General features: G+C 56.6%; 1 protein-coding gene across 1 annotated transcript in view; it reads left to right on the top strand.

The window, feature by feature from the left end:
- NDRG1 (N-myc downstream regulated 1) overlaps positions 1 to 22,183 on the top strand; it is a 54,444-nt gene that overhangs the window by 5,374 nt on the left and 26,887 nt on the right. Inside the window, exons 2-3 of the mRNA XM_042973616.1 lie at positions 7,983 to 8,063; positions 10,469 to 10,504. Of these exons, the coding sequence (XP_042829550.1) occupies positions 8,001 to 8,063; positions 10,469 to 10,504 (99 nt within the window). The 5' untranslated portion in view covers positions 7,983 to 8,000. The remainder of the gene's footprint in view (positions 1 to 7,982; positions 8,064 to 10,468; positions 10,505 to 22,183) is intronic.

The raw sequence follows: 22,183 nt of genomic DNA, 5'->3' as shown, positions 1-22,183 counted from the left end.
AGTTCTGTGCTCTCGTTGAACCCAGAGAGGGGGTCCCACTTCAGCTCTGGCCCCGGTACCTGCGGAGTGAGTGCAGCAGAGGTTTGCCTTGTTTGGGGAGATTCCTTTTTTGGTTTTGTTTTGTTTTTGTTTTTGTTTTGGTATCAAATGATTCCTTGAATGCCTGCTGAGTTTCGGGCTCCATGCGGAGCAGGAAGGGGCCCTCCAGGAATTCCTAGTCTGGCTCTCTCCTCCGCATGGCATTTGAGCCCTTTTATTGACTTTGAGAACCCTGTTCTCGACTTCTGTTCCCCTAAACTGGAGAGCTCTCTTGAGGGTTCAGGAAGTCCATCCGTGTCGCTTACTAGGTTGATTACGTAAGAAGAGCATGGAGAGTTAAGGCCACCAACTTCTTCACCCTCCCCAGGGCCTTGGGTTTCAAAAGGTCCAGAAAATCTCAAGAGGACCCGTGAACTGCCTTGTAGGTTGATATCAAAACCTCTCTGGCAAGAAAGAACGGTATGCACAGTAAGGCAGCGGTTTCCAAGGCATACCCCAAGGCTGCTTTCCTTGAGGTTAATGCAGGCATGAGTCTGTTCTCTGGAACCTTCGGGAATTGCAGTATTCGGGGAAGATGCTGTGCCTAACAGCAGCAGCACACATTGATTTCCACCCCCCCGGCCCCCCTTTTAAATTCTGTCCTATAAAGAGCCCAGTGTGCTGGAAAGAACACCACTTTCATGTGGCTTTGAAACCAGGCGTGTTATGGAGGGGACAAAATCTGGGCCAGTTGCTGACATTCCGAATCGATGCAAGCTTGTGAACACTCCCCCCTGGTCGGCCTCTTTCTCTGCTTCACAACAGGCCTCCGGGAGCCCGCTGTCTGCCCGCCCCTGCCCCCCACACTTGCACCCACGTGGAAAGAGTGGGTGCCGGCCTTTAGGAAGTCACGCGGGCCTTTGCTTTGGAGCCTCAGGCTACCCCTCTGTAAGCTGGGGTGACAATATCCACCTTCTGCCAGGGACCTCCATGAGCAACAAATAGAACAGTGGAGCGAACACTGTTTCAAAGTATCAGAATGGCGGAATCAGCAAGGCTCCTGGGGGAGAGCTAAAACGGAAGGCTTTCTGGGGGTCGTGAGGGAGAGTAGGAAGGTCTAGGGCACGGACTCTGTCCAGAGCCCGGGCCACTCATCGGGGCTCGCTGTGGGACTGTGCAGGTGGAGGAGAAGCTCGTGACTCCCTCGGCCAATCCACATAAGAAAAGCCTCCCAGTTCATCCTTAGGACGTCCTGCCTGGACAAAGGGTGGGTGCACAGTATTCCTGCGTATTTAGGCCAAGTTGACTTCAAGGTCAACTTTCCCCTTTAACCTATGCTGGCTTGTTGCTTGGTGACTTGGGGCACATTTCTGAACCTCCCCGTGCCTCAGTTTCCCCATCTGTCAAATGGTGAGCATGATGGTGCTATGGGTCCCGTGAAGTTCAGAGGAAGTATGGACTTTGGCCTCCAGTAAACGCCATAGATGTCATTCTTGGTGTGTCCGTGTGGGGTTTCTCTGTGGCCTCCCTGTGGCCGCCCTGGCTGGGCTGGGTGCATCCTGGAGGTCCCGGAATACATCATGGATGTTTCAATGCCGGACACCCCCTCTGCCCCATCTTGCGGGAGTTCTGGGGGCCCAGGAGAACCTGCTCAATACTGTGTGTGCAGATGGCTCCCTCTGGGCAGAGAATCAGAGCTGGAGGAGAATCGGAGCTGGAGGGGGGGGCCCAGGTCTTTCAGACAGGGAGAGGTCTGAGGCTAGGAGGACAGGGACTTCCAGGTTCCCCGGGCGGATCCAGACAGGACCGTTTTGTCTCTGTGTAGCACAGGTTCCCACCTGGGTTCCCCTCTCGGACCACATGATGTGTGTAGAGTGCGTCCTGCGTATTTTGCAGGTGGGGAAGCCGAGGGCCCCAGAAAGGAATGGATGGATGACTTGGCCAAAGTCACGAGGCCATAGAGAGGCGGGTTTCTGTGCCCTGACTCCTAAGCCAGTGCTCTCGCTGCCCCGTCAAGGCTTTCGAGAGTCACGGGCTCTGTGTGTCCCTTCACTGCCCCCGTGACTGGTCAACAATTCTCTCGAGGCCTCACATTGCCTGACATGGCCTCTGTCCACTGCCCTCCCAGGCCCCCCGGGGTCATGTTCTTCCCTCCTCTGGGCCAATGCCAGTCATGGCTTCCCTCGGAGCCCACGAGGTCCAACTAATTGCTGACTGTCTTCTGGGTCTATCGAACCGGAAAGGTATTCGCCCAGCTTTCCTTGGGCTGTCGTTACTCATTGACGGACGTTGCTGACGGAGGGGAGACGTCCGTGGTGGTGCATTGGGTCTGATCGCTGGAAACCCACGTGGCACTTGCTGCACTTCCGTGGGGCCCCCCTCCCTGCTGGGCCTGCTTGGGGCCTGACGGTCGTAGAACACACAGGCTGGGTCCTCCCAGATGTCCGCGGGTCTCCGTGGCGACCGGGAAAAGTAAATGCACTGATGAATTAAGCAGCTACCCCCTTGTCCGTGGTGTCAGTTACGCGCGGTCAGCCGAGGTCCAGAAGCAGATGATCTTCCCTCTGACAAACGGTTGGAAGGCCAGCAGTAGCTTAACGCTATGTCACCGCGCCTGTGTCACCCCACCCCCCTGCCCCCACTCCATCTCTTCCTGGAGGCCTTTTACCACCTTCTGTCATCATAAGAGCAAGGGCAGACGCAGCTCAGTAAGATATTTTGAGAGAGAGTTAGTGCTCACATAGCTTTTGTCCCAGTATATTGTTACAGTTGCTCTATTTTATTACTATTGTTAATTTCTTACCGTGCCCAGTTTGTACATTGCACCGTATCATAGATGTGTGTCTGTAGGAGCAAAAGGGGTGTAGAGGGTTCGGTACTATCGCAGTGCCAGGCGTCCCCTGGGTGGGGGAGGGGGGATCTTGGAACATACCCCCCTGGTGGGGAAGGGGGGCCGCTATGCTATATGCCAGATTCTAAGTGCCGTTATTTAACTTAAGCCACCCTGCTACTTTCTGGGAGCTGGAATTGTACCCATTTCACAGACGAGCAAACTGAGGCTACAAGGCCAGAGAACTTGGCGGGGACTGCAGAGCTAGTACATGATGATTCTGCCCCCAGCTCCCGGTGACCTTTCACTTGTCTCTGGGGGGGTTTCCTCCGAATTCCTTCTGGGGAGAGCGGGTGGGAAAGGAGGAAGCGGTTCAGTGAACGGGGCTGGCAGCGGGTGCTGTGGCCTGGAGCCCCGTTGTTGGCCCTGAGTGGGGGAGGTGTTTAGCAGAAGGAGACGTGTCCTGGCCTAATTCCCTGTCCTGAGGGTTGGCTGTCTGTGCTTCTTGGAGACAGGGATGGCGGTACCACACATCCATCGTCATGCAAGGTGGGGCTGGAGGACTGGAGGCCGGACTGCTGGGCTCCCACCCACTGTGTCCTGGGTGTCCTTGCCCTGTCCCCCTCTGCCAAAGGACCGCCTTGGCCCTTTCCAATCTGACGCTCTGTTTAGGGGCTTTCCAGGCGGTGGTGGAGACCGGCAGGGCCTGGCGTCCAGCCCTCGGCCTCAAGCCCGGGGAGGACCCTGCAAAACCAAGCGGGACCTCGGGGAGCCCGAGGGGAGTGACCCCTGCGTGTGGGCTCCCGGTGGCTCCTGGCAGGGGGAGGCGGGTGGGGGCACCGGCCAGAGCACTCCAAACCAGGCCACCTCCTCCCGACCCCTACCCGTCCCTCCCTCCTGTCGAAGAACATCTCGATCACCTGCAAAGCAGCATGTGCTGGAACTGCTCTCCTGAATGAGCCGTGTGGTCTGGATGCTGTGGATTTGAACCCTGAGAAGAAACGGTTTCAGGAAGAAGGTGGTGGAGAGGTAATTGTGGGCATCAGAGGCTTCTGCCTCCCCGCCACCCCACCTGCCACTGGCTTTGTGCCGTTTTAGGACAGTCCCTCGACCCCTGGGGCTTTGGCCTCCCCCTTGGTAAAGCGAAGGTGGTGACAGTGGTGGCCGTTGGGGGGGACCCTGTGCCTCTAGGAGAGCGTAGCCTCGTGGAGGGACAGGGCAGCCGTGCCTGGGCCTAGGCGGGGAGCAGGACTGCGAGCTCGGTGGGGCAGGGCTGGGTCTGTTTGTTCACGACCGTGTCCCCAACTTGTCACACAATAGGGCCTCGTCAGGGGAACTGTTACAGGTACGGTCACACTTTGCTCAGTGCTGGGCACACAAGAACCTACAGGAAGCAACCTCTGAATGCGTCACTGTTTCAAACTGTGCTTCCTGGAGCTCAGATGGTGTTTGAGGGTGGGCATGGGGGGCATGGGGCGGTGGAGGCCCGCGGTGGGCTGGGGGAGGACAGGGGGGCGGCTGGGGGGCGTCAGGCCCTTTCCCTGGCTTTATCCAAAGCGCACGTCAGCTTTTCTGTTGTTGTTGCTCTTTGCTAGATCTCTTTTTCCATGTTGAGCTTCCTTATACAATTTCTTCTAGACAAACGGGTTCTGGAAGAAAAGTGGGAAAAGTTTTTTGGGCTCAGGCAAAGGAGAATTGGGTGAAGGCTGGCCCTGGACTGGCCCAAGTCAGCAGAATTGGGCTGAAAGCAGTCAGCTGTCTCTCTGCCCCTGGTGGGCTGAGCCTGGCACGAGTGGTGTTAGAAGCTTCCTCTGCTTTATCCAGTCTCCCTGCAGACTTCAGAGTCCCAGGGCACTTATGGATGTTCCTTGGTCTAGACCAGGGTGTCTCAGCCTCAGCGCTATTGACAGGCGGGGCCGGATAATCGGGCTGCAGGGGCCGTCCTGTGCACTGGAGAATGATCGGTAGAGGACCTGGCCCGTCCCCATAAGATTCCAGTACCATCTCCCCGTCGTGACCATCGAAAATGTCTCTGGACGTTGCTAAATGCCCCCCGGGGGACAGAACTGCCCGTTTTTCTCGCGAAACACCGCGATAGTTCTTAGTGGCCCCACCTGAGCCTCCCCACGGCCCCCAAGGGCTCTCAAGAGCAGTAATTCTGAAACACTCGATATTTAAGAGACCGGCCGGTTTTCGACCCGCCGCCTCACATGGGCTGGGAAGCTGAGTTGCGGGAAGGAGGAGGAGGTGTGGGGTAAAAGAGGTTTCACCAGGAGCACGGTTCGGAACCCGTGCAGGCTGGGATCAAACTCTCTTCTGTTCTGGGAGAGAATGAGGGAGCCGGTGGAGGCTGAGATGCCGATGTGATCGCAGCATCTGGAAGCCAAGAACCGACCAGGCTGGACGGAACTATGGCATATGCTCGAGGCCGTATAAATGGAGGCTTGTTTAAAGTCACTTCACCCTTGCGGTTCAGCGATGATTTAAGAGTGAATTTAAATGCAGACGTTACCGTTAAGCTGCATAAAACCTGTTCGTGTATTCCGCGGGGGAGTTGTGGTCCAACTTTGGGAACGAGATCGGTTAGGCTCCCTGTCCTGGGAGCCCACAGGTGGGGGGCTGCTCTGCCTGAAGGAGCCCCTCACACTCTCAGCGTGACAGGCCGGCGTTGCCAGAGCCCTGGGCTTCTGGAAGGCTCCTTAGGCTGTGTAGGCGAGGTGTCCCACGGGCCAGGGTCTCGGGACCATGAACGCGCTGAATTAGCAAGGCCGACAGACCTCTGCTTTTCATGCCTCCTGCCTCCGAGCTGGCAGCTGTCCAGGAATGCTCACAAGTATAAAACCGACTTTGTTTTCAGAATGTTCTGGAGCATAGACTCCAAAGGCTGCATAAAGGCATTCTTGTGGGGCTGGTTATCTACTGGGGAAAATCGTGCTGGGGCCCCAGACCAGAGCATCCCAGGGGATCCGCCCACGGCATGCCATGTGTTGGCACGGGGCGGGGGGGGGGGGGTGGTGGTGGTGCAGGGTGGCCCCGGTGCTGTTGACAGCTGACCTCTGAGAGGTGCTTTACAATGAGACTCTCCGTGGGTTCTAGGAGCCGGGGGTTCAGAGGATTTAATAGGTGTGTGCTCTCTCTCTGGCCCTTACACCTCTGGGGTGTGGGGCACTTGGGGGGCCAGGGCCCCACCCTGGAAAGTAGCAACATGAGGGCTTCGGTCAGGCTGGTTTCCACCAGCTTTCCCGATTCTGGAGGTCTGGGCTATGACCTGGGGGCCCTCCGACTGCCCTCCGTCACTTATACCTTCTCCCACCTCCCCCCGCCTCTGCCCGCAGCACCTGAACACATTCTGGCTTCTTTGTGCCTCGCCCTGGTGTTGGGGGCACCTCGTTCTTCTAGTCTGATTACGGAGCTCCAAGAGTAAAAGGCTTATACCGCCCGCTTCCAGGTTAAGTTCCCAGAAGTAGGCTCGGTATGTGTCACCACCCAAAGTTGGCTCCCCAGGGAGTCCATTGTGGTGGCTTTCCACCACGCAGGACTCTGCCCCTGCCCCTGCCTAGCTCTGCGGAGGTCACCTGCCCATGTTAGAGCCAGGCAGGGACCTTCCCCGGCCCACCCTTCCTGCCCCCCTGCCCCCACCCTTCCTTCCATCCTGTTCCCCCCACCCCTGCTCCCCATCCCTGCTCTCACCCCCTCCCCCTGCCCCCTCACCCCCCCCTGCTCCCCATCCTGCTTCTCCCATCCCTGTTCTCACCCTTCATCCCCCTCACCCCTGCCCTTCCCCCTGCCCCTACCACCGCTGCTCCCCATCCCTGTTCTCCCTCTCCCCCTTCCCCCTCACCCCACCCCTATTCCCCCACCCCTGCCCCCACCCTTTCCTCCATCCTTTTCCTCCCACCCCTGCTCCCCATCCCTGCTCTCATCCCCTCCCCCTGCCCCCTCACCCCACCCCTGCTCACCCATCCTGCTTCCTGCATCCCTGTCGTCACCCTTCATCCCCCTCACCCCTGCCTCTCACCCTGCTCCCACCACCCCTGCTCCCCATCCCTGCTCTCACCCCTCCCCCTCCCCCCACACCTGCTCTCCCACCCCTGTCCCACTCTGCTCTCCTTTCCCCCCACCCCTGCTCCTCATCCTTACTCTCATCCCCTCTCCCTCCCCCTCCCCCCCACCCCACACCTGTTCTCCAATCCCCACTCTCACCTTCCATCCCCTCACCTTCTGCCTCCCCACCCTACACTCCCACCCCCTCTTGCCCACCCCCTGCTACCTTGAAAGTGCTCCCCCCGCCCCAGAATGCCCCTGAATGTTCAGTCCCATCAGACCCCTTGAGCTGGAGGTATTCCCCGGCCTGGCCCTATCCTCGCCAGCACGAAGCAGAGAGCCCCGCACACAGGTGGACGTGGTGATGTCTGTCTGGCCACCCCCTCTTTGGGGCCGTTCTGAGGATGGAGGGGGATGAAGCTCAGGCCGAGCTTGCAAACGGGGAGCCTCCTGGGACTTTCTCTCTTTTCGGCCGTCAACCTGGGGCTGCCTGACTTCGGAATCGGTGAGGGGTGCCCCCTAAAATGCGGCACCTGGTTGTTTATTTTTGCTCTTGTTGCCCTGGCCTGAAGCGGCACCCCCCAGATATCGCTTAGACCGACGTCAAAGAGCCGACGGCTCACACCTTCTGAAGCGGCATAGGCCACGCGGTCGATGATGTTGTAATAACTGTGTAGGGTGACCAGGCCTGTCGTGATCCTTTGCTAATGTACCCAGTTACTCTGTTGTATACCTGAAATGAATGTCAATTACCATAAGAAGAAGAAAAAAAGGCCGTGAGGAATGCCCTGGGTGTGGGGGTTGGGCGGGGGGATTGCACGTGAAGACCCGGCTTTGAATGGCAGTCCGTCCATTTTGTCAGAAAGGTAGTTGCGTCCGTGGGCCTTGGTTTCCTGCTCCAGGAAATCCGAATCCGTGGCCCAGGAGGCGAGAGGGGCATGGGCCATTGGGTTTGGGGCCTTGGGACTGTGATGGGCGTACAGGAGGTAAGGGCTGCAGAACGGGGTTCATTCCCCGGCCTCGGATTTGCTTCCTTCCGGGAAACATCTCAGCAGGAAGTGCTGACCCCACGCCCTTTGTTCCTTTGCAGGCAGGTGACAGCAGGAACATGTCTCGGGAGCTGCAGGATGTGGACCTGGCCGAGGTGAAGCCTTTGGTGGAGAAAGGGGAGGTGAGTGGAGGCGCTCCTGGCTACCTCCCCTGACACGCACACCCATTCGTATACTCAGAATACAAACACACACGCGTGTGCGCAGGGGCCCACGTGCGTATGCACTTACACGTGTCCAAGAACGCAAAAGCCCAGATCCACCTTGTCCTTTCGGTCAAACCTTTCGCGTCGAGGAGTCCTCCCTGTCGGAGACGGAGGCCCTTGCCGTCCAGCGTGGACTGGAAAAGGCTTTACGTTTGCACAGTCGACGCTGTACTTTAAACTACATTCACATCCTCGTCCTTACGGAGCTGTGTAGCTGCCTGTGATGGTACATCTTTTTATTTTTTTCTATTTTTAAAAATGATTTTTTTTTAACGTATGTTCATTTTTGAGAGAGAGGGAGACAGAGTGCAAGGGGAGAGGGACAAAGAGAGAGGGAGACACAGACTCGGAAGCGGGCTCCAGGCTCTGAGCTGTAGGCACAGGACCCGATGCGGGACTCGAACTCACGGACCGCGAGATCACGACCTGGGCCGAAGCCGGACACTTAACCGACGGAGCCACCCAGGCGCCCTGCAGCCACTCAGCTTTACAGTAACACTATGAAAGCAGCCATAGACAATGTGTGAACAAATGGGCTTGTTGTGTTCGAATAAAACTTTATTTACACAAATAGGGAGAGGGCCGTAATTTGCTGATCCATACTGTGTACTGTCCCTGCTCCAAATTCATTTCCTTTTCCACTTGAGTCTATGACAGAGTCTTAAAAAAACCACCCAACTGATGGTAGGGAATGCAAATACACATCGATATGTTCTTCTCCCTTTTAAAAAGTCACGTGAAACAGCGTGTAGCGCACTTTGCTTTAGTCACTTAACTACCTTGGAGACCTTTCCAACGTCAGTCCACAGAACCCTTTTCCCTTCCCGTTTCACAGCATCCCACCAGCTTTATTTGACCAGTGCCTTGTCTCGACGTGTGGGTCTTTCCAACCCTTTGCTGTCACCAGCAGCGCTGATGGGTATTTGCAACACTTGGACCTTGGATGTAGGTCGTTTATATGTGTGCAGCTACAACTCTAGGATAAGTTCTCAGACGTGGAATCTGTGGGTCCAAGGGTAAATGCATTTTTAAACACAGTATTTCTGTTTTTCAGGCAGCCTAGTGGTGTCCTTGGAAAATTTTATTTTCATAACAAACATCTAAGAGGTTATCAACTGTGGGTTACCTGTCTATCTCTAAGCGAATATTTGCCTTTTCTTTCAAGGTTTCGATGGGGGTAAATCTTCCAACTCCTTAGACTGACTCAGCAAAGTGTCTTTTGTTTTTAATTTTTTTTAATGTTTATTTATTTTTGAGAGAGAGAGAGAGAGAGAGAGAGAGGAAGGAAGGGGCAGAGAGAGAGGGAGACACAGAATCCGAAGCAGTCTCCGGGCTCTCAATGCTCAGCACAGAGCCCGATGCAGGGCTCGAACCCATGAACCGTGAGATCATGATCTGAGTTGAAGTCAGCTTAACCGACTGAGCCACCCAGGCTCCCCTCAGCCAAGTGTTTTCAATTAGAATTGTTTTGGGAGGTTCTTCCTGATGGCTGTCCTCAATCTGGACGGCTGCTCTGTTGACCCTCTGAAGACTGGGGTTACACAGAATGGCTTTTCTCCTCCCTCCTACCAACACACACACGTACATAGAGTGGACGTCGGCCACCTTTGCTTCTGCCTGAAGTTACCAGCCTCCCTGGTGCTCTTTACCCGGCCCAGGGTGTGTGAAGCTATTTTAAGCCCCGACAGTCTGTTCTTCAAACCCCACTGTCCCGAGGGGTCTCCATGCGTATTTCCTTCCCCTCTTTTGCATTTCTCTCTGCTGGGCTGTCTTCTTTCCTGGTGCTCGGTGATGGGGTCTGGCTGGGGCTTAGTTTTCAGAGGATCCGTCTCTGGGCCAGAAGGAAAACTTGCCGGCCACGTCTCTTGGAGACGTTGGCCACGTGTCGCTCCACTTTCTCCTCGGAGTCACGTTTTTCACTGATCCCCAGGGGACACGGACAGCCACGGAAGAAATTTAAGGACAGTGACAGGGTCAGGTTTGAGTTTAAAAGTGTAACATGTGGTTGGAGACAGGGAGACTAGTTCATAGGAAATGGCATTCCTGTATCTCTCAGGCTTGGGGCCGGCTTAGACCTTCGCGTCTTTTTTCACCAAGGCTGTAGTCAGCAAGGAATCTGGGTAATGCGTCTCCTTTTCTGCCGGACTGCTATTCTTTGAGATGAAAAGAGAAGTGTCTCTTTGTAAGAAATTGGAGAGGCCCCACAGAGGAGGGAGGGTGGAAACAGACTCAGGGCTCGGACGGGCCCGTGTGTTCCAACATTGTTTTTGTCCCCTCCCTGGCGACTGACAAAACTGACCATCTCTCTTGTCTCTCCACAGACCATCACCGGCCTTCTGCAAGAGTTTGATGTTCAGGCAAGTAGAGGGAGTGGTCTCCCGTCCCCCTTCCCTGCTCTGCCTTTTCTGTTTCCTTCTTCTTTCCATTGGTTGAAGAGCGTTGTTCGGCCACGGGGGGCAGGGGAGGGGAGGAAGTTGCGTCAGCTGGTTCTCCACAGTCAGCTCCTTCTCCCCGGAAAGAAGCTGGTTTGAGTTCTGGCCCAGGAAGCAAGAGCCCGTCCCCCCCTCCGTGAAGGCCGGAAGGAGAGGCTGAGGTGTGGGACCTGTGCGGGAGGGAAATGGGGAGCAGTTGGGTGGGCTTGGGACCACGTGGGAAGCCGAGCAAAGGCTTGATGTTCTTGGCTCTGCTTGGGAAAGTGAACCCAGCCTTCTCTGTGGTTTACTGGCTCCATCGGCTCTCAGGGTTGGCGCAGGCACTGGGGGTGTGTCTGGAGTTTTGTCCAAGAACAAGTTTTCGGGAGAGGAGGCTGGCTGGTCTTGGCAGAGGGGAGGGTCAGAACCCCAGGAACTGTAAGCCCTGGACTCATTATCTCAAGGCTGGCATGGGTCCCACGCTGTGGGGGACCCTGATGGGATGTGTCCTGGTCAGTGTTGGGTCAATAACACACCCTAACTCTATTTTTTTTCCAAGTTTGTGTGTGTGTGTGTGTGTGTGTGTGTGTGTGTGTGTGTTGAAATAGACCTAACATTCAACACCATGACCATTTTTAAGTGCTTCGTGGCATTAAGGACATTTATAATGTTGGGCATCCATTGCCACCTCCAGAACTCTTTCCACCTTGCAAAACTGGAAGCCTGCCCCCATTAAACACTAATTCCCCACCGAATCCTCCTCCCAGCCCCTGGCCACCGCCGTTGCATTAAGTGATGTCATACAGTGTTTGTCTTTTTGTGATTCGCTTATTTCACTTCACGTAACCGCTTCAAGGTTCATCCGTGCTGTAGCACATGTCAGATTTCCCTGCCGTTTCAAGGCTCTATAACATTCCATTCGGTTTATCGGTTCGTCTGTCAGTGGGCACTGGCTGCCTCCACCTTTTGGCTATGGTGCATAATGCTGGTATGAACGTGGGGTACACATACCTGCTCCGGAACAGATTTGCTTTCAGTTCTCTTGGGTACACGCTCCGAAGTGGAATTATTTGATCATGCGATTATCGTAGCTATTTCAAAGCTTGGGCATTGATTTGGAGAAGCCTGGAAAGCATAGTTTATGTGTTTCCTCTGAAGATAATTCCTTATATTTCTGTCCCCCTTGGTAGTTTGCAAAGCGCTGTTAGGTGCTCCGATCCCAAGGCACAGGTGGTTGGTAGAGCAGAGAACGGGACCTCTGGCCCCACCTGCCGGCCCAGGCCCACCCTCTAGCCTTGAAGGCGATGGTGTCCAGGCAATGGTTTCCCAGGAGGGGGCAGGCGAGGGTGCCGCGCTCTCCTGACATCAGCAAAGGGGTGACCGAGAAGGGAAGCCTCAGTGAGGGGCTGGGAGAGACAGGATAAGGTCTACCCACATGGTCCACCAGGCTGGGCCGGGCCCGCTCATTTAATCCCAGAGCTGTCCTGTGAGGTGGGAGCTTTTTTCTGATTGCTCATTCCTTTGTTCCTTTAACAAATGCCTGTTTTGTGCCTGGCATTGTCTTAGGCGCTGGGGACACAGTGGGGAGCGTGACAGGCGGCGATCCTTGTTTTCAGGAACTTAAATTCCAAACTAATCGCTCAACACTATTGAGCCCTGAGTATATGCTAGGCGTCATTCTGAGTGCGTTGTGTGTTTTGCTCCTGGGGCAACTCATAACGATTCCTGTCTCCATTTTGCAGAAGGAGAACCCGAAGCACAGAGAGGTTAAGTAACTTGCCTGCAGTCTCAGGGGCAGAAAGGAAGAGGGCTGGGGTTTGATCTCAACCAGTGTGTTTCCAGAGTGCACGTTTAAAACCACGACTTCTGACTCCCCAGAAGCGGGGGAAAGTAAACACGCCAATGCCAATGCCAATGCCAGTTACTGTAGGGGTTTTGAGGACAATAGCTCGTGCTGCGGTCTTGGGTTGAGGGGGTCAGGGAAGGCTGTTGGAGGAGGTGACGTTGAACCTGAGACTGATAATGATACCTGGAGCCAGTCGCGTGACCAGGAGAAGATTAGGGACCGATCATCCCATGCAGAGGGATGGCCCTACATCACACGCAGGGCCCCCCATCCCCCACCCCTGCTTGGATTCCGAGCCTTCTGAGGGTGAGCTGAGCTCTTCGCTAAGCTAATAGGCTCAATCTTACGAGGGGATCACAATATTTGCGCTGAATCTGAGTGCTGAATGACACCCTTTCAAGGTTGTCTCCCAAAACGTTAACTTTGTATAAAACTATATTCATTTGGATTGGGCTCCTAAACCTAGTTGACTCATGGTGTTTATGAAGGTTTCCTTCCGCCTTCCAGCAGTCTCCAGAACCACGGGGCGGGGGTTGCTGTGGGATTTTCCCCCGGAAGATGCATTGCACCGTGATGCCGTCTGCCTCCTGACGGGTTACTGACCACAGGCGCAGAGGCGGGCGATGACAGAGCCTTGGTCAAGGGCGGCTGCGGGGCGGGCCAGCACAGGGACTCACCAGGATTCACACGGGGCTCTGGCAGGATGTCTCCTGCCTGCTGAGGACTTCGTGGTCCCCTGTTGAGCCAGGCCAGGGCCCGGGGCTTCCTCACGCTCTCTTGCTGATCCTTCAGGGACCTGTACCATCATCCCTACTTGGCAGATGTGGAAACTGAGGCTTCCCGGTGACCAGCAGCTGTGCAGGGGCCCCACTGAACCAAGGCGGTCTGACCCTGACCGTTTTTCCTCAATTATTGCAGCGATAAACGTGGAAGGGCCCATCTGGGCTAGATTCCAGCATCGCTTTGCAATTCCTGTCGAGAAATAAAAAAAGAAAAGCCTGGCCCCGTAGATAATCTGAAGGATGCTTTGGGCTAACGTTTAGCCCATTGAAGGCAATGCGGGAGTCGGGAGTGGACGTGCCTTAGCGGTGCCCCGCTGTCCTCTGTGCCTCTAGTTGGTCCCTCGCTGCTCCTTGCGGTGGGGCCCCCCCCCAGCCCGGCAGTTCCTTGGAAGTCAAGTGTAAGGAGTCTGAGCAGCCTTTCTGTGCGTGTCCGAAAGCGGCCAATGTTATTTCTTGAAAAATATTCGGCGCTTCAGCATTTTGACTAACTCAAGCAGATTCTTTGTTCTTTGTTCTTTTCCTGAAGCACAATTTCCCCCCCCCCCCCCCCCCCGAATCCAAACACACACCGTCGCCCAGAGCTTAGCAGCAAGAAGCCGCTGGAGGGTCTGTTGCCCGAGCTGCTGGGCTGCCCGCCTCAGGAGAGGCCCAGCTGCCAGAGCGGTGGCCTCGTGGCCTTCTGTCTTCCTGGTGGCATCATCTCACGGTGGGCAGTTTGCTTTGGCCTGCGGGATGTTTTGGGGCAGGTTGATTGGTACCCGGGCATGTGAGGTTTTGCGACCTGCTCTTGGGACCCCACTTTACCTGTCTTTCCTGGAGACCCTCTGGGACCCTCGGAGCACGGGGCCGGGCGGGCACGGCTGAGGTGCCGTGACTGCAGGAAGGATGTAAGATGAGGTGACTCTGCAGAGAAGTTCCTGGCGTCAGGATCTAGGTAGCCGTGTTTGCAAATTTGGTGAGTGGGGTAGGTGGGAGCGTTTCGGGTTCCAGCTTACTTCCTTTGGCTGGAATCCTGGAATCCAAGGATATCAGGGCTGGCAGATGCTTTATGATCCAGCCCTTCCCTTTCTGCTCCAGGCAGGGAGGCTTGACGGAGGGCCACTGAGGAGGGGGGGGTGGGGGAGAGGGAGCCAACGCGTATCCGCACGCTGATTGTCTCAGGGCTTCCTTCCCAAGGTGGGAATGTTACCCTCTCCTGCAGATGAGAAATCAGTCTGGAGATGTTAAGAAGGGTCCTCGCCAAAGGGTGCTACCAAGATAACCCTCAATTTTGGCCCATGTGACTCTGAGATCTGTGATAATCATGGGGGTCGTAATAGCTGACTTCCGGGCATTAACTGTACCCCAGAAACAGCGCTGGCCTCTTCTGCGTTGTCTCCTTCATCGTTCCATCAGCCCTTAGGAGAGGTGTTAGCACCACCTTATTTTATAGTGGAGGAGACGAGGCTCAGAGAAGGTTTAGGGCATCTGGCCCGGGTCACTGAGAACTGAGATAGATGATGAAGCCAAAGCCAGTCCCCCGGGGCCAGGAGTCAAGGTCCGTATAACCAGTAGGGGGAGGGGGGCGCAATCTGCCGCCCACTGACCCTCACTCCTCCCCTGAGACAGGAAACTCTCTATGGCCCCAAATCGCCTCTCTTGTTGGCTTTGCTGTTTCTAATTCCTTCCACCTGGATCTTTAGTTATTCAGTTTGATTTGATTTGGTTTCCATGGGAATCTGTGTCTTTGTGCTCCCCAGGGGTCCCTGGGCAGGGAGCTGATGTCACCCACAGGGCCTCCGGGTGCAGGGCGTCGTCGGGGGCTGGGGCACAGGAGGTGGTAGGCAGGGTCTGCTGGGGTCTGGCTCCCACTCTGGAGCCCAGTCTGATCCTGGGGTGGGGGGGGGCGGGGGGTGGGCAGAAGTGATCCCCCCCCCCCTTTTCTTGGAAGCAGAGCAGCTTCTAGGGAAAATGGAAACAGTGACCTTTTACTAATTTCTTTTCACACAGTTGCTTCTTGTTTTCATGCTCCCTGACTGAAGGTGGGCAGAACTCAGGCTTGGAAATCCTCAACCCACCGTTTCCCATCTCTGCCCTCCCCCGGCCCCACCTCCCAGCAAGGCCACTGGAGCTTAGAGCGAACCCTTAGTGACAGATGGCAAAGCGTTCATCTGGGTCACCGAGAAATGAGGCTTGCCTCTTCTTCTGCCCTCCTCTGCGGGTTTCCTGGGGGTGCCCTCCCGGGGGTGAGGGGTGGGAGAGGAGTGCCTCTCCCACCGAGCACCCCCATGGTGGGGCTTGGCTCTCCCTGGGTCTGTCCAGCCCAGGCTGTCAGGTTCACCGAGGGTAGATGCCCGTCTCCTGGTGTCACAGGCCTGGTGCACTGGACAGAAGCGGGTTCTGATCAGCTCTGTCTTTGCTAGTCGTGTGTCCTTGGCCAGTGGCCCGACCTCCCAGGGGCTTCCTCTTCCGATCTGTAATTTGGGGGAGTATCACCACCCCTGAGAGGGTGTTGTGAACATGAAATAAACACAGCATGGGACTCAGCACGCAAGCCTCCCTCTTCTGCTGGATGGATGGATGCTGGGCGCTCCTCCCTCTCTTTTCTCTGATCCGACAAAGACCCTTCCTCCTAATTCTTTCTTCCTTGGAGAATTGGTCTTCCCCGTGGGTTCCGGCTTCCCTCTGTATTCCCAGGCTGATGCCTGTCTTCCCGCAGCGGCCGGTTTCCTGACTCTGTAGCTTTGCTATGATGTGATGACAGCATTAAGGAAACCTGAGAAACGGGGTGTGGGGGGGCAGCCACGAGTTCCACTGGACGTCTTGGAGGTCTTGTCTTCTAGGGGCACCCGGCGTGCCTTCGGCAGCCCTGGGCTCGGCTGGGAATTAGGACCCGGCGGCCCAAGGGCTTGTCCTGAATCTTGACTCCGCAGCCTGCAGGTGTGTGTGCTGGGATGCACACAGAAGCTGGCTTTTTCCATTTGTGAACTAGCTGTCATGGCGTTTGCCCAGTAAACAGATGACTGTCCCTAGATGGAAATAGATAATGTATGTTTCTTCCACATGGGTGGCCCTCCCTGGCACCCTTCATCCTTTATCTGGTTCTTATTTAATGGGAAGGATAAGATAACAAGGATAAGGCATAGCCAGGCCTACCCCTTCCCCACTGTGGGCCCTGGAGATGAGCCAGGAAGACGGGGGTGGGGGGGAGGGTATAATTTACAGAAAGGACGGGGATGGGGCAAGGCCTTGGCATTTTCTCTTGAGCCTCACTTGTCACGATTAGCCTTTCCTGCCCCAACAAGGCTTGAGTTCATGCTGCGTTTGACTAGCCAAAGAGTGCCCTCCGCCCTCGGCCACGCCTTGACCAAGATGTGCTAGACTGAGGGGAGGGGCAGCCCAGCGCCCCAGCTGACTTAGTGTCTGTCTCAGGGTGTCATCCCTTAGAGTCCAGAGCATTCAGCCTCTCCCCAGGGCCTGCTGGGAAGGAGGGGATTGGGGAGGGAGGTGGCGGCAGCTGGTCTCAGAGCTCCCCTGGATCACTCAACCCATTGACTTAAGCCATTGGGACCCCTCGTGGCTTCACGCTGATTATCTCTGCGATGGGCATCCATAACAAGCAGCGTCCAGAGAGTTAGCAAAACACTTCCCAGTGTGTCTAGCTCGGTTTTCGTCTTGGGAGCAGCTCCCTGAGCAGATAGACTTATTACTGCCCTCAGTTGACAGCCGAAGGGATTCCCAGACGAGCCTGGTCACTTGGCCAAGGGCACGTGCTGAATGTATCACTAGAATTAACATCCCTCCACAGATACTGCCCTAAACAAGGAGATGTGGCTTGTTGTCACTCATCTGGAAGACCTGTGAATGGTCACCCGGTCCCAGACTCCTTCAGCCTCCTGCTCTGTCTTCCTGGGCATATGGTTTTTGTCCTCATGCTCCTAAGACGGCTGCTGCACCTCCAGGCATCGCATTCATATTCCAGGGAGGAAGCAGGTGGAAGGGTGAAGGGAAAAAAAATCAAAAGGCCACGTTTGACTCTCAAAACAACAACACAAAACAAAACCACTCTCCTCAAAACTCCAGCAAGTTCTGCTGACATGAGTCAGAAATGAGTCTCCGGACCACCCTTGGCTACAAGGGAGATGGGGGAGGAGAGAATTTTATCAGACGCATTGCTGGGAATTCTGTCGCAAAGGAGGGAATAACAGATGTTGAAGAGGCCAGCCAACACACTCAGCCGTGGCTTATAAAGCTCCAAAGCCAGGACTCAGCCGAAAAGACGGACCCTCTTGGAGGAACACTTCGTGGTAGGTGCTGTTTTCACCAGCTGCCATCTTGCAAGCAGTGTAGACGGCAGGGGTAGGGTGGAGCTGGCCGGCAGGTGGCAAGTGGCTATGAAATGGCTCTTTGCGCGGGGGGTAGGTGCTCCAAATAAAGGAACGGTGCCCACAGAAGGGCCTGCCCAGCCCCGCGACGTTTGCGCTGAGGCCCCTCCAAGTCAGATACCCAGCAGGCCTGCTGCGTTATGGGGGCAGACACACGTTGCGGGAGGGGCAGGAGGAACCAGTGTTACTCCTCGATTCCACGTGCCAGTGTGTCCCCTGCGCGTGGCTGTGGACGGCTGGTCCCTGGAGATGCCGGGGAGACAGAAAGCCGTCTACGGTCACATCAGCGTGGGGGTGGGGGGGAGCGGGGCTGGCTTAGAGAATCACAGTGCGCCTTCTGCACTAAAGGCTTCCTTTCTTCATGTAGCGCCGGGCACACAGGGTAAAACAGAAGTCAAAGAGCACAGGCTTTGGACCGTCTCGGGTTCGAATCCCGCCGTGCTCTTCCAGCTGTGTGACCTTGGACAGATAACTTGCCCTCTCTCGGCCCGTCTCCTCCTCTGTAAAATGCGGGCAGGTGTCACCCAGTGGAGGTGCTGCGTGCCTTCAGGGACGCAGCGCTCGAGGCAGGGCCTGGGTACAGCGGGAGGGCCGACTCGGTGACTCCTGGCCGCCCTGTGCCGTCTCTTCTACGCCGTGAGAGAGCGGCTTTTCCAGAGGAGGTGAGAGGAAAACTCTTGCGCCCTGGCTTTTCTCTGTTGCACGCTTCTGGCTGGATCTTGTCTGTGAGCGGGGACTTCTGAGATCTGGCTCTGAGGCGTGCAAGGGCTGAGGTTGGAGACCTGGCTGACGGAGGGACCGAGTGTGTATTTCCAGCCCCCGTCTTAGCCAGAGAGAGGACCCTTGACGAGCCCCAAGACGGGCGCCTTTCCGTATCCGGCGGGAGGTCAAGGAGTATCACGGTGCCTTCTCTTGGGGAGAACGTGGGGGATTGTGAGGTAGGTCCCTCCCTACGGGACGCTAGATAGTGATTCATCGCCAGGGAGACAGAATGTTCCTTTGGGTCTAAAGAGGACAAAGGCCCGTGTTCGTGAGTGTTTGAATTCCTCCATCCAGTCTCAGGCTCAGTCTTGGCTTTGGCCAGTGGAGAGAGACCACCAGGGCTGGCTCAGAACTGTGTGTGTGCGTGTGCAAGCACATGTGTGTGGATGTGTGCGCACAGGTGTGCATACATGGGGGCTTGTGCATATGTATGTGCACGTGTTTTGTGCATGCATGCGCGTGCCTGTGTACATTATATGCGTGTGCGTGCATGCATGCATCTGTGACTTAAGGAATGGGCACAGAAAAGATCGCACTTGGCCTTTCCTCTTCCTCCTGCCTGTGTGGGCTGGCGGACACAGAAGGGGAGGCCTGATGGGCCCAGCACCGGCACGAGGGCCCGGAAGACTCAGGTTCGGATCCTGGTTCTGCTACTACAGAACCTTGAGGTTCTGACCTTGGGGAAGTCTCCTCAATTTCTTCATCTGTGAAATGGGATAGATAGGCATAGCTGGGGGCGTGGAGGCTGGGCTCCCTGCCTGCCTCTTGGCGGGCACTTGGCAGATGTTGCCCCTCAACGTGGGCTCACCCAGACCCAGGGGACCGTGCTGCGCCTACGCATCTGCACCGCGTCCCTTCCGCTTTTGGAGACCGGATGGGTCGTGCTTCCAAATAAGGCTGGCCATGGCCGAAGCTTCTCCTGCCCGGACCGAGGTTCGGGCTAGGGGTGAGGTGGCGGGGCCACGGCCACGACACTCCCGTGGTTCCTGTTGGGGGCAAAGCATAGGGCTCAGTGGGGCTCATGCAGTCCCGGGAGGTTTTACACCAATCCTGGGAGACGTCACTGCAATCCCGGAGCTTACGAGAGGCTGCTTGCCGAGACTCTCACGGCCAGTTAAGGGGCAGAGTGGAGCCTGGACCCAGAAGAGTCAGGACTTTCTAGAGAAGTTATGTTACTGCGGTCATTTGGTCTCGGGTGTTTCACCAGCGGCCTGATGCACCTGCTCTGCGCTCCGACCGTGTGCCAGGCCTCGGGACAGAACAGTAAGCGGGGCAGGGGCAGCCCCTCCCTTCTTGGACAGATTCAGTTCTGGTTCCATGGCCGTGTAATTTTAAGGCCTCCACAGAGATGAGTCAACTCATCCCCACCCCTGGGTGCTGCCAGGGACATCCCTGATGCAGCCGGCAAGGGGCGTCCCATATCTGCCACCAAGATGGCTTCCAGGCACCGCATTAACAACGTCTGCCACCACGTACGAAGGGTGTCCTTTCCTCCCGGCACTGTGTCTCAGACCACAGGGTGACCTCCTCTCCTGAGAAGCTGGGGTGAGGGGGCCCACTCCTGTCGTACAGATGGCGACCCAGGGCCCAGAGGGGTTGAGGGAGGGCAGAGCTCGGCTGTGAACCCCGATGACCCCAGGCTGGCGGGCGCTGCCTGGCCTGGCCTATTTTTAGAGGGCGCCATGTGGGTCAGCTGGGGAGACAATGGAGAATGTGGCCCTCTCAATGGGCCATTGTTCCCAATCGACTTCAACGCCAGGGCTGGGCCCGGCAGATGATCCGTGGCCCCCACTGGGGCCCAGGCTGTTGCTCCCTCGTCTGTGGATTTTTCCACTGTTTTCCCAGTGTTTATATAGGCGCAAGCCAAGGGTCGGGCACTGAGGGGAAGAGGGAGGGGGCCAGGATGGTGGGCTCCGTGGTCGGGAGACTTCCTCTGTGGCAGGTGATGAGGCAGGAGGCTCAGGAGGATCCTTGTGATGGGGCTGGGGCTGGGCGCTGACAGGGAGGGGGGGGTCCCCTCCGCGCTGTGCCCTGGGTGGGCCTGTGGGCCTCACCTGGTGACCGCTCACGCGCCCCGGGACGTTCCGTGGTTCTCCCGTCTCACAGACGCGACGGCAGCCTGGGCGCTCCCCCTTGGTTGGTTATCCGGCACCCCACTTGCTTGCTTCGGGGGTCTTCAGGGTGGGGGCTGGAAGCCCCCACATCCCCGCGCTTGGGATGGGGGAGGGAGCGGCTTCTTGCTAAAAACACGGGTACCGCGCTCCCCGTTCTGGGGGTGGAGCCTGAGAACTGGGGCGTATTTCCTTATTTTTGAGCCAGGTTTCCCAGATCGACAGCCCAGCCGTTGACCTCGAAGGCTGCTGGGGGTGGGGGCTACCCTGCTCCCCTTCCCACCCTGCCCCTCCCCCCTCAGTGGGTTCTACACCCTCTTTCTTGCTGTGCCCAGAGCACCATGTCCGCACGTAGCAAGCTCTTGCCACATGTTACCGCAGGCCTGGGGCCCACCCCGCTACCCCAACACTAGCTTGTGAGCTCTTACCGACTCCTCTCTGCACACGCATACAGTAGGTGCATAATAAATGTCTTTGGGTAAAGTCGCCCTGGCTTAAGTGGAGAAGGAGCAGGGGTGGGGTTTGGTCCCCAGCCTGGTAGACTGTGTGCGTGTGGCTACATCACTCTGCCTCAGAGGTGACCCTTCACAGGCCCGAGATCAAGGGGCTGCAGGCACAGTCCCTCCTGCCGTGTCCTGTGGACCTCCCGGCATCCCCCAGGGCTGGCAGGTCCCAGGCCCGTTTCCATTGTGCAGGCAGCTGGGGGAAGGGGCTGCTTGCCCAGATCCACAGGGGTCCTAACTGGGGGGGGGTCTGGCCTGTTTCTTCTTCTCGCCCGTGAGGGCGGGACACAGACCTCTCCCCTGCACTTGGTCAGTGACCGATACGATTCACATCTAGGCTGGCTTCTGGGAGCAGGTTAGACGGCGTCTGGAGTGTTCCCTCTTTGGGAAATGAATGTCAAGTGCTAACCTAACGTGGCCTCCTAAGGAGGGAACATGGTTTGAGTCCTCGCGCCTCTCAGACTGTGAGGGAGTAAGAAGCGTGTGGGGAACACTGGCCTACCGGGTGGGTGGGTCCTGACCGTGACTCTGGGCAGCCGACTTGGCTTCCCTGAGCCAGGGTGGCAGCATCTGCCAGCTCGGGGATGTGCCACCCTCACAGGGCCCTTGTAGGGATGCAGGGCGTAGAGGGAAATGGCTCAGCGCTACCCCTAGAACGTGGGAGCTCTCAGGGTCCTGTCCCCAGCATGCTGGTGGCCTCCCCCGTGCCCGCACCAGGTAGGAGGAGAGCCAGGAGTTGGGAGTGGGGGCTGGGGGGTGAGGACGCAGGCAGAGAGCGCTTGGAAGGGGAGGTCACGGCTCTCAGACATGAAGAGGGACAGGTCCCTGGAGCCCCTGGGGGACCTTGAGGAAGGTGGGAGCCCAAGATGGGGGTGGGCTGAAGGTGAATCGAGGCAGTGGGTTGAGAAAATTCATGACCGCCACCCTTTGGAGAAGTTTAGTTAAAAACTGGCAGGTGAATTTATGGGCTTGGGATCAAGGCAAGGCGATTTTTTTTTTTTTTTTTTTTAATTAGGATAGAGGAAAAGTAAACATGTCTTTAGATCTTTAAAAAAAAAAAAAAAATTCACAGTATAGTCCTGAGAAATGTGGGGCTGACTGGCTGAGGGAGCCAGCTTGAGGACACAAGCTGGAGCACCGGCCTCGACCAAGGGAAGAGGGACCCCGGCCCTCCAAGAAGGGAGGACAGGACAGAGACGGATATGTCATCATCGAGGATTCTTGTCGTCAACTCAAAATGCCTTAAGGGGGCTTGGA

This window comes from Panthera tigris, chromosome F2 (assembly GCF_018350195.1).
Source record: "Panthera tigris isolate Pti1 chromosome F2, P.tigris_Pti1_mat1.1, whole genome shotgun sequence".
In the NCBI taxonomy this organism is placed as follows: domain Eukaryota; kingdom Metazoa; phylum Chordata; class Mammalia; order Carnivora; family Felidae; genus Panthera; species Panthera tigris.
Note: the sequence above shows the minus strand (reverse complement) of the source record. Positions and strands in the feature narration are given on the sequence as shown.